The 11,460-nt window shown below is 37.5% G+C and overlaps 2 protein-coding genes across 2 annotated transcripts; one reads left to right on the forward strand and one right to left on the reverse strand.

Moving 5' to 3' along the window:
• The first annotated feature begins 960 nt into the window (after window positions 1–960).
• Window positions 961–3,394, forward strand: LOC113289565. The gene is made up of 6 exons (XM_026538850.1): window positions 961–1,257; window positions 1,350–1,520; window positions 1,654–1,785; window positions 2,320–2,538; window positions 2,791–2,883; window positions 2,972–3,394. The coding sequence occupies exons 1-6, from the start codon at window positions 1,048–1,050 to the stop codon at window positions 3,131–3,133; spliced, it is 987 nt and encodes a 328-aa protein (XP_026394635.1). The 5' UTR covers window positions 961–1,047; the 3' UTR covers window positions 3,134–3,394.
• A 302-nt stretch (window positions 3,395–3,696) lies between these two features.
• LOC113289566 (pentatricopeptide repeat-containing protein At1g76280-like) lies at window positions 3,697–10,833 on the reverse strand. Its single transcript, XM_026538851.1, has 14 exons — window positions 10,594–10,833; window positions 10,422–10,482; window positions 10,243–10,297; window positions 9,672–9,865; window positions 9,267–9,374; window positions 8,810–9,004; window positions 7,932–8,546; window positions 6,909–7,004; window positions 6,614–6,790; window positions 5,921–6,148; window positions 5,641–5,784; window positions 5,350–5,538; window positions 4,850–4,969; window positions 3,697–4,634 (listed from the first exon to the last, which is right to left on the reverse strand). The coding sequence occupies exons 1-14, from the start codon at window positions 10,605–10,607 to the stop codon at window positions 4,206–4,208; spliced, it is 2,625 nt and encodes an 874-aa protein (XP_026394636.1). The 5' UTR covers window positions 10,608–10,833; the 3' UTR covers window positions 3,697–4,205.
• Window positions 10,834–11,460: the final 627 nt, after the last annotated feature.

Raw genomic sequence — 11,460 nt, forward strand, 5'->3', positions numbered from 1 at the left:
TAAGAGTTTGGTGTCTAATAACTGGTATGCTCTTGACTCAAACCAGATTAAAATCAACATAGATGCTTTTTTTGATGAGTTTTACTAAAATATTTGGCGTTGGACTAATCATAAGAAATCATATAGGTACCTGCAGAGGCATTAAAGGCAAAAACTTCAATGCAGGCCTAGATCCAGAGCTGACTGAAATATGCTGATGTTATAAGAGAGGATGTAGATAACATGACTTAGAGCGTCCACAATGGACGACTAAACCCAAATATAGTGTCCAGTTGATAGGCGTAGTGGGATGGACCATCGATCAAAATTTGATCAAAGACTAAAATCCAGACCAAATTTGGTCTGCGACCAAGACCAAACCCAAATATAGTCGGGTGTTTATATAGTCCACGCCCCATAACCAGGCGGACGTATAGTCCACGTCCCACCCCAGGCGGATGTATAGTACACGCCCCACACCAGGCGAAAGTATAATGCACGCCCGTCTTTTTTTTTTTAATCTTTTGTGTGGGGCGGGCTTAATACCTCCGCCCCACTCTTTACAAACTTCAAATGCATGGGGCGGGCATAATACCTCCGCCCCACTTTTTTTCTTTTTTTTTTATTTTTTTTTCTACACCGGGCGAACGTATACTCCCCGCCCCACACCAGGCGTTGGTATATTCTACGCCCCACACCAAGCGTTGGTATAATGTCCGTCTGACCAAATTTAGTTTTTCTACCGTAGGGTCACACACCAAATTAAACCCAAAATTTGGTCTTTTTTTTCCTCTTTGGTCTTTGATTATACTGGCACCACTGCAGTTGCTCTTATAACTAGCTAATGAATCTTTTGTTTGTGTCAAAGGAAAAAAAAACCAATCCGGTGTGAGCACTCTGAGGATTGTTTAGATTTCTGTTATTGGGCCTGGGCCAAAGGTACTTTTACAGTTCTCCCCTAATAAGTGATAACCGGAGAAAGAGACCAATGGAGGAAGAACTGTAACAGTTTTACTCATTTCAGTTTTTAGGGTTCCGACTAGGTATCGAGGTTTTTAGATAGGAAAAATGAATTCATTGAAGCTGAATCATTGTTCGTTTTTTTCAACACCGTTACTTCCTTCTTGTTCGTCTTCATCCTCATCTGCTTCGTTCATAAGATTTCCATTAATCAATAACAATAAAGGAAGAATTGTTATAACAAAATCTCAAGCTGCTGATGATAATAGTAAAACCAGCCCAGTCAATGGAGATACAATACCTACCAATGGAACCACGGTATGTATTCTTATTTGGTTTTTTGTTATAGGTAATTATGATAAGGACTGACTCTCTTTTTGTTGTTGTTGTTGTGGGGATGATGTTATTAGCCAAAGAGTAGAAGGGATATATTGCTTGAGTATGTAAAACATGTACAGCCAGAATTCATGGAATTATTTGTTAAAAGAGCACCACAACAGGTAGTTGAAGCAATGAGACAGACTGTTACAAATATGATTGGAACACTTCCTCCTCAATTCTTTGCTGTCACTGTTACAACTGTGAGTATGTTTTCATTTTCTTTTCTTTCTTGCAATTGTATTTCATGGTGATAATTGAAGATAGTTATTAGCTTGTTTTTTTTTTCTTTTCCAAAGGATTGTTGTTGTTGTTGATGGTGGTTGATTATTTCAGGTTGCAGAAAATCTTGCTCAGCTTATGTACAGTGTTTTAATGACTGGTTACATGTTTAGAAATGCTCAATATCGTATGGGATTGCAGCAGAGTTTAGAACAAGTTGCACTTCCTGATGGTCAAGATAAAAAGGTATGTGGTTGATCATGTTTTGCTTACCTTTTGTTTGTGATGTTATGGATAGGGAAATATGGTAATCCGTCAAATATAGGTGGTACATAAGTTTTAGAGATATTGACAAGACCCTGTATTTGGATGTCTAGTTGAACTGGATAATCTTGGCGCTTGAGTTGTAATGTACTTCTAAGTGAGGAGGTCAATTATATTTGGAAAAGCAATATCAAAGTAATTATAATAAAATGGCATCAAGAAGGATTATATATGTTTGCAATTGCTGACAATCTGCTCATCAAGAGGATACTGGAAGATTTCATTGGTTGGTGGATGATTTCCGTGATTGCGAGAAAAACAGTTATAATAAAGTCAGCAGATTTAGAGTGCTTTCTTTTACGGCTTGATTACTTATTAGTGACTGTTTGCAGTCTTTTAATCTTATTCTCCTTTGCTTGTCGATAAGGTAATAGGTCCACTTTTAGTTTGTGTTAAATGAAAGTGAAATGTTTGAACAGATATATTGATTCCTGTTTATGCCCTTGAATATTGCAGGACACACCAGATTATGCGCCTGGGACACAGAAAAATGTAACTGGTGAAGTTATCAGGTGGAACAATATTTCTGGTCCGGAGAAAATAGACGCAGTGAAGTACATAGAAATACTAGAGGCTGAAATTGAGGAATTGAATCGTCAAGTAGGAAGAAAGTCCTTTAGTGGACAAAATGCGCTATTGGATTACCTGAAATCCCTCGAACCACAAAATCTTAAGGTAAGCTTTGGCTATTGATCTGATGTTAAGATTCGTCGTAAGTATCCATGACCTCTGTGAATAGTGATTTCCCTTATACTGAAACTTGATCTCTTTGGATCCCATGAATATGCTCTTCAGGGACTCCTCCATCCACCTGGACCTGAAAGTTGTACAATAAAATTCCACTTGTTTAGCTGAATACCCTTGGCATGTTTCATATCCTTTCATTATTAAGCTTGTTAATTATGTCTTACATGCCCGCATATGTAGGAGTTGTCGAGTAATGCTGGTGAGGATGTCGTAGTGGCTATGAACACTTTTATAAAACGCCTCTTAGCAGTTTCAGATCCTGCCCAAATGAAGGTTTGCTACAATTTTTTGCTCCCTTACCGTCTTTTTTCGTTTTTGGATTGATTAACTTGCATACGATATCTCTCATTGCTGATTGCAGATAGCAGCAACTGAGACGAGTGCACCAGAACTTGCCAGGCTGCTCTACTGGTTGATGGTGGTCGGCTACAGTATACGCAACATCGAGGTGCGATTTGACATGGAGAGAGTACTTGGTACTTCTCCAAAGCTAGCTGAGTTACCACCGGGAGAAAACATCTAGACAGCCAATTAACGATATTAATTCAAAGAGCATTCACTTTTCAAGACAGCATAAACACTTCTTATACAACCAGGGAGGTTACATATCAGATATTAGAAAATAGTGAGTTTGTGTGGTGTATCCCAATCTAGTCAATGGCAAAAATTGCTGCTGCTGTCAGGGATGGGTTGGCGTTTCTCACCAAATTTTATGTTTTGAACCCCTGGGATAGAGCAATTCCTTTTATTTGATTTCAAGTTAATAAAAACAAACTTTTCCATATACTGCCTATTTTTTGTAATTGGTTAAGAATGTTAGTTTAAGTGGTGATGGTGATCTTTTCTTAGAATAGTGAAGTTGTGCATTTTCAGTGATTGATCTAGAATTATTTGGTTGCATGTTAAAATTTTCTTGGGATTGGGCAGCTCGCCTAAGTTCACTTTGGAATTGTGTGATCATAATCTATCTGGATACCCAAGAAGTGTGACCAAAAAATGGGATCAGAAAACATGACCATAATCCAACTGGAAATTCCCATTAGTGAATATATCTAATTTTCCGATTTATTATTTATTTGCAAGAGGTAAGAGCAGCTAAAGAGACTGACATTTCACAGCAAATGTTGATTGTACAAGTGTTACAGGGTAATAACATAAATCAAAATTTCTGGTGGGGGTGCTTGAAAACTGTGAGCCTACCAATACCACCTCATCAACTGTACATAAGTTGAAAAAGAAAAAACTTCGCCAAATTCCCATCGACTGTGACTTCTTTACTGGACCCTGTAATGCATTATTATTAAGTGAGAAGGCAATAGGAAGCTGCTCACTTCTGAAACATCATGTGTTGCTAGTATAGCTGGTGTAAAGCCCTTGATTGATCCAATTCCAGGTTATTTCATGGTATCATGGCATAGAGAATATAGCCCTTCATGAAGACTTTTCCGCCCACCCGCATATATGGGAATCTTCAAAATGATAACTGTTGCAGTATACCATCTCTTCCTTCACTAACCAGTAGTTACTGAATCTAGCAATGCAGATCACATTTTTGAAGAGCCTATAAGAATAATACAAGTAGAAAGAATCAACCTTCAGACTTCTGTATCTTCACTTGGAGATGGTCTCAATACTCCTGAACCATAGGCAGACGAGAGCCTCTTGGCCCAGGCACTTTCATTAGGTTGCCATGAAATTGAGAATCCACATACTTCAATCCACCTTAGGTTCAGCAGTGCAGCAGCAAGGTTCTCCTGAAACTTAAAAAGTTTGATGATCCGAAATTCAGCTTCTGAATCTTCAGCAAGGATGAAATCCTCTTCAAGATCCTTCCTCTTTTCTTCCAGAACGTTTTCATCTTCAGAGATCATTCGCATACTCAATACTTGCAATGCTTCTATTGCTGTGCTAATAAAATTACAGTCCATATATGCAGAGAAAACATAAGAACAAGTTGTTGGATCAGGTTGTATATTTTCTTGGTGCATTCGCTCGGCAATGTACTCCAGTAAATCAATTCGTCCCTGACAAATTGACAGACTTGGTAAGATATACAGTTACAAGAAGTGTCCTAGAAGAGAAACGAGAGGCAGAACACAAGGTACAGAGGTAGGAATGGCCATGTGATTGTGCCACGGAATGACCTTATGATCATGACTAACTGATAAAGAAACAACAAACAAGTTCCCTTGTCTTACCGGAACAAACACAAATAAATTGTTGTCAAAAGAAATAGTACCTTAATATATGCTTCTCGAAGAAAGGTGTTAAATAGTAACACATCTGGGTGATTGCCTTCCACTCTTAGCTGATTCAAGAGCCTCAATGCCTCATCAAAATCTTGGCTTGCCAACAAAATCTGTGCCAGATGGTTAACTCAGCAGTGACCAGAATGATCAATCCAAACAATGTTATATTTTCTAATATATACAAATTAACTTGGCTGTCACATTAGATTTACTTCTAGGAGGCCCCCTAACGAGTTGAAGAAACAAGATATGATTTATTTATATGATGAAAAGACGATACATAAGTTGTCTCCTTCAATCAACATTTATGAACTTCCTTAGATTCTGATATTCTGAATTCCCTTGCAAAATAAACCAGTTAATATGATTGTTACTGGTATGACTTTGTCTGTGATTCGTATATCGAATAGTCACCTAAACACTATGGCTGTAGGTTAAGAGGGAACATTCGTTAACGAAGCAAACACGGATCAGAAATAGTAATCAATACCTTTATGAGAGCAGTGTAAGTGGATGTCCCAGGAAAAAAACCATCCCGTATCATCAAGGAAACAATTGCACAGGCGGACTTGTAACACCTTATATTGCTGCAGCAGTCAACCATGATAGTGTATGTTGCAGCATCTGGTTGCAAGCCGTTACTTATCATTTGTCTGAAAATATGTATGGCTTTGTCATTCTGCATTTCATGAAAAAATAGTAACCATGCCGTGGCGCACTGGAATAGACCCCCAATTTACAGAATGTAAGATGTATTTAGAATGCCGGCCAAGAAACTTACTTCCTTTGCGTCAACAAGTGAATGGATAGCTGTATTGCACATAACTTCTCTTCTGTAAGGTTTCCTACCACCGAATAGATCTCCGGCATAATCTAAATAATATCGCAGTTCTGTTGTCATCCCCTCGGCTCCCAGGGATTTCAACTATAAGAAAACAAATAAGTTATAAATGTCAGTGTATTTTTAAAGTTCCCCAGTATAGGGCATTCAAATGTTTCATTTAAACTATGGACCAAGCAACACACAATTGGGGGATCATATTATGGCATAAAATGTTCACCAAATTTTGTATTGATCGAGGGCTGTGCTGGAAACCGTTTTCTATCATATCCGTCTCTATTGCTTTTAATCTTTCAGTAGCTTCATTCCTTGACAACAGATCTCCCTTCTCATAAGGAGCATTCACGGTAACAAACAAAGAATAGAGAAGCTCGTAAATATCCATATCGAACTTAACTTTCATCTTCTTCATTTTAGCCAATACGCAGATAGCGCGTTCTGGTTTATCCTACAATATCACAGAGAAATTACATCTATTTGCAGTACCAAAATAATAACGAATGCAAAGATGAGGTGAAAGCTGGATTAGGTAGAACCTGAAAAATTACAGTCACGCAATACTAAATCACAACAAAAAGAAATTAAACCAAACAAGTAACACTAATTCCATGCTGATTCTTATTTGGTTGGGCATCTAGTTGATGTGTGTCACGTGTTATAAAGCAACGAAACCAGGATGTTGAAGCATATTTCGTCTATAGATCATAGATTTGCATCTTCCACGCTTAAGTTGGTTCCCACATCGATGCCCAAGTGTCACCACTACTAGGTACGATAAGATAAAGCCAGGCATATCACAGGCTAACAGCCAGCCTTGAATCTGTTGGGTCAGGCAGTGCCCATTAACACCTTAATAATCTCAGAGGGACAGAACAGTTAACAAGGAATCCCAATATGTATAAAGAAAATTTACCATATCATTGCATGCACCAAGAAAGGCACGACAAGGATAAAGAAGGTATTGAGCTTCAACAATTTGATCCAGTAAAGCCTCAGCTAGGTCCAGTTTTAAGATTTTACTGCAACCTATTGAAAGGTTTGCAAGCGTTTTACCAAATGGCTTCAAGTTCTTCTTTTTCATAGCTTTCAACTGCCAAGAAAGTGAAAAGGGAAGACATTAAGGCGGACCATTTTATTTGCGGAACACATCTAATAAATGGAAATCATCAACAAACATAGCCACACCACAATTTAATAAGAGATCTCACCACTTCCATGCCATCGGCAACTCCCTTCCACATAACAACAACTTTAATATAGCGATCATAAGTAAAGCATGATGGCTCCACACCGAGTTTGTGCATCTAGACAGTAAATGAGGTCGTCAGGAAAGGTAAATGAATAAAAAGGAAGACAAGCTTATACAAAGATCAGAACAAGAAACATCAAGATTATTTTACAACCCACACAAACACGATACGAGAACTAAACAGAAGCAGCAGAACCCAACATGAAGCATCACCCACAAACCACTTACCCATGCCAAACCACCACTAGGAAAAACAAAGGCAATCAGACATGAACAGAAATAATATGTGAACAGCCCAGAAACTCAATTAAGGCCTCAATAAGAGAATCTCATTAAGTAATCAGATACATCAAAGAAGCAATATTCAAAGCATTTTAGTATTAGATGCCCAATACAATCGGGTTGACTTTATGACTTCACTATCTCTTGAAAGAATGGCAATTATACTCGACTAATACGCTATTTCTCTTTCCATAGTGTCTACATGTAGCAAATGGTAAATAACTCCAGGTGTTCGAATGCATTCTTCCGCTCTTATTATAACCCCATTCAACACATATTCTTTAAGACTGCTTCTTTCATCACCCAAACCTATAACTTCTTGTGAAGTACATCAAGCTTTACATGGAGACCTCTACAAGAAGATGATCTATAATTTCAAGGTTATTAATGTAGAAACAACAGTCATTTACGAAGATCTGACCCCTCTTTTGAAAAAAGGTTGTCAATAGTTGCTACTCCTTTATAAGTACAACATGATTGCCAAACAAACAAGAATACTTTCAGGAGACCAGATGATATAGAAGGAAATGCATATCTAAAGTCATAAGCATAATATTCAATTCAGATCCAGAAGGTGAACTGGGCAAAAAAAGAAAATTGTCCTTGCATGGAATGAACTTATAACTTGATAGTTACCAACAAACGAGAAAAGAGGAATAAAGTTAGGTCAAAAGATAGTGTTTGAAGTTTGTAGAAATACCTGCTGGAACAAATGGTCAGCAAGCTCATAGTTTGCAGATTGTCCACATGCATGTAGTATGTCATTGAAAGACCACCTCAAGACATTCTGAACAGGTCTTGTTTCAAAATTTCTTTTCAGAAAGCTAACGGCATCATTCTCGCTACTCAGAGAACCAGATCCATCACCCTGATTAGGCACAGGAAACAATGGCAAACAGCTATAATTTATCTGTGGGAAATAATTGATGCCATTGAGCATGTACTTTTCCCTGCTGGACATATCTATATCGATGCTTAGTATGTCATCTTCTACTGCTGTTGTCTTAGCACCATGAGTGTGCGATGCATGGACACAAGAGGCATGTTTCTCCCTTTTATTCATTCCAAAATCATGATTCACAGGTATAGGAATGTCCAATCTAGAGGACCTATATTTTGCCTCGGCAGATGTCATCGATAAGTGACTTCCCTGTAAAACCAGTGCCACCATATGCTGCAAAGCTCTACATGCAGACGCCAAATCTCCAAATCGTGTGAAGGAGGAGATAAAGTGTCGAAGACAAATAATGCTTGGGGTATAGTACTTGGTGAATTCCTTCCAGATACTATGGACTGCAGACAAATCTTCGGCGAGCTGCAGGTTTGGGAGGAAACCCAAATTGATATGAAGTTAAGGATATTGCAGAGTTATAGAAAGCAACTGCTAAAAAGAAAAATTACCAACTGTCTTTTATCACACAAAGGAAGCAAAGGCACAAGTTACATACCACAGTGATGAGAACTTTTTTAGGACTCGGGACTTAAATTCAAAACCTTTTGCAAATAATATTCATGGATTACACATTTATAAACAAGAAATTTTCTATAACGTCATAACAACATTTTTCTGGCACAAACCTTCAGAAGCGCGACATACGTTACTGGAGATTTACCCATGAACCGGTCCTCCATTAACTTTAAACATCGCACAACAAGCTGTGCAACATGAACATCACCTTGCATTTGAGCACATGCATTCAAGAAGACATTGTACATGGGCAAATCAGGTTTCATATGATTTTGTTCCCCAAGAAATTCCATCAAATTGAGTGCCTGTAAATGTTACTAGGGAAAGTAATTATATAGTTCCGAAAGAAGTTTAACTGTAGGAAGATAGTATTGTAAAGAATGTTATGAAATTCAAGTGTCAATCATCTAAATGCAGCCTATTAACTAAGCGCTTATGGCTTATCAGTAGACCAAAAATAGAGAGGGGAGACAATCACATATAGAGTGCGAAATTATAAAGCAACAGGAACTTTGCACTACAATAAATTAATATAAAAGAAGAAAAGAAGAAAAAAGAAACGCGTACCACATCAAGGTGGTTCCCTTTGGCGAGAGCTTGAATCACAAACAAATGACATTTTTTCTTCATACCTATCTCTTTCTCTTTCATCAAGCTCCATGTCTCCAAAACAAACTGCAGAAAAACCTAAAACGTTTATGGCCAAGTACAAAAAGGGACAGACCAACAAAGTAAGAGGGTATCAAACTGGGTCATGAGTAGCAGAACCACCTTTCAAGCTGAATCGATCAGTTAAGGATAGACTCAGATAAAAGGATACAAGAAGCTAGTTGTGATCAAATGGAACTTTTACTATTCAGTTAACTTCAAAATACAGTCATAGCTGTCACTACTGACCAAAACAACAAAACTGACGACAAAATATCAAGTGAAACCAGTACACATTATTAGCACAGAAGTGACTGTGCTTACCACCGGGTCTGGAGCTTTTGCACAATATTCAAGGATATATATAAAGTCATCATCTCTTAAAGAGTCACTCCCACTGCTAAGTTTCCAGAGCAGATTTACAGCTTCGTCCCTTTTACCCAAACGAAGAGCATTAACAATTTCCACTTGCAAATTATATGTGATTGGTTTTGGTTCATACGGGACACGACCATATGCTGCAACAAGGCAATTCAAAACTGTCAATTAATTATCCATTTTTTATGCTTTATCCAACTCAATATAATTTTTGTGATCTGAATGGTGTCATAGTTGATATGAAATTACAAAAATTTGTAAACAATGCCATTACAAAGAAGAAAAAACCGACTCCTAATTTTGTATTTATTATTGTCATCTGTCTCACTTCAATGATAATTATGCCACCCCTGGCTCCTCTCTGCTAATGCTAATACTCTATCAATCTGAAATCTTGCTTCCTAATTAGCTAGAAGTACAGGTTTGCCCTCTTTATTGTTTGTTCTTCCTCAGATGGGTATTAGGAGTTTTATCAACTGGGTTGACCTCTACAAAAACTGAAGCAGAACTACAGTACCTTTTGAATTAGTTTGAATGTATCGTATCCTCTGATGAGTCACATTCTTCTCCCCCTGAACAGCATTGATAATTGATTGCACAAAAAATCAAATTCGATTGTAATTCATTCTTCAACTCTCAGACTACAGACTTTTCAATCAAAATTCCATAAACTGAAAATCTATTCACAAATTTTACCTTTTTTGGAACTTTCAATTTATAAAATGAATCTGCAAGCAATCTAAAAGGTACCCTAAACCTGAAAAAGAAAATGTTACAACTAATCAGAGAAAAGTTGAAATTTTTATCAGTTCATAAATCAATGTGAAATATAGTAATTGAACAATGCAAGTAATAGAAATGAACTTACAGAGATCTATGCATGCTCTGGAGCTGGTTCCAGTGATCTCTCCAACGCGTGAGTAGATAAACCCTAGCTCCACCCTAGGGTTTATCTTGTATATGCCCTAATTTCGAAATATTTTGAGCTTTCGGATAGACGTTGAACAGTATATGTTTCAGAAGCTGATGAAAATGTTTGGTTTTGGGTAAGGGAGATCGGCCAACTGATTTCGTCACTGCAGATTATTTAGGCATAGTCCTGTAAGTAACTCTTGTTTCAGCAACGGTGTTTGTGTTTACTATTCAAGACAAACTCGTACCAGCGCCTGACGAGATTGGCCAACTCGGGAATCGAGTAACGGATCGTCATTTTTTTCTTAATTCAAACGGATCGTCATCTTACCCCTAGTTATTTTTTACTTTCGTTTTTCGTTTTTTACTCGTGGTATGAATCTCACTTAACATCTAACTCGGTCTGAATCAGTTGTCGGATCTTTTGTTTTTTTTTCCTTCAATTCTATATCTGACTTGAGGTTTGTCTCAAAGGTATATATTTGAGTCTGGTATAATTTTGTAATTGTAACTGATTCAATGGGTATATATGTGATTGAATTCATAAAATTTCATTACCCTCTAGTATTTAGTAATTTTTGAATTCGACGTAACGGGTCAAATTCGTATGTGATATAAGTTAGAGTTAGTTGAGTGAGAAAAAAATTAATACCATGTTGCAATAAAAGTGAGTTTCATTCCACCAAAAAGAGGTAGGGTAGGGTAATACACCGATTTGGCAGGTAGGGTTTCCCGAATGGTATATAGGTAATGGTTTGACTTTCTCAACAACGGGGCCTTAAACTGAACAATCGGTTCCAGAGTTGGCAAAAAGCTCTGCAGT

This window comes from Papaver somniferum, chromosome 6 (assembly GCF_003573695.1).
Source record: "Papaver somniferum cultivar HN1 chromosome 6, ASM357369v1, whole genome shotgun sequence".
NCBI lineage: Eukaryota > Viridiplantae > Streptophyta > Magnoliopsida > Ranunculales > Papaveraceae > Papaver > Papaver somniferum.

Coding starts and splice junctions, on each gene's coding strand:
- LOC113289565 (XM_026538850.1), top strand. CDS start 1,048: ATGAATTCATTGAAGCTGAATCATTGTTCGTTTTTTTCAACACCGTTA. Junction 1,521..1,653: donor TTGCTGTCACTGTTACAACT/GTGAGTATGTTT, acceptor TGATTATTTCAG/GTTGCAGAAAATCTTGCTCA. Junction 2,539..2,790: donor TCGAACCACAAAATCTTAAG/GTAAGCTTTGGC, acceptor CCGCATATGTAG/GAGTTGTCGAGTAATGCTGG.
- LOC113289566 (XM_026538851.1), bottom strand. Junction 6,149..6,613: donor TTGGTGCATGCAATGATATG/GTAAATTTTCTT, acceptor GTGATATTGTAG/GATAAACCAGAACGCGCTAT. Junction 5,539..5,640: donor CACTTGTTGACGCAAAGGAA/GTAAGTTTCTTG, acceptor CATGAAATGCAG/AATGACAAAGCCATACATAT.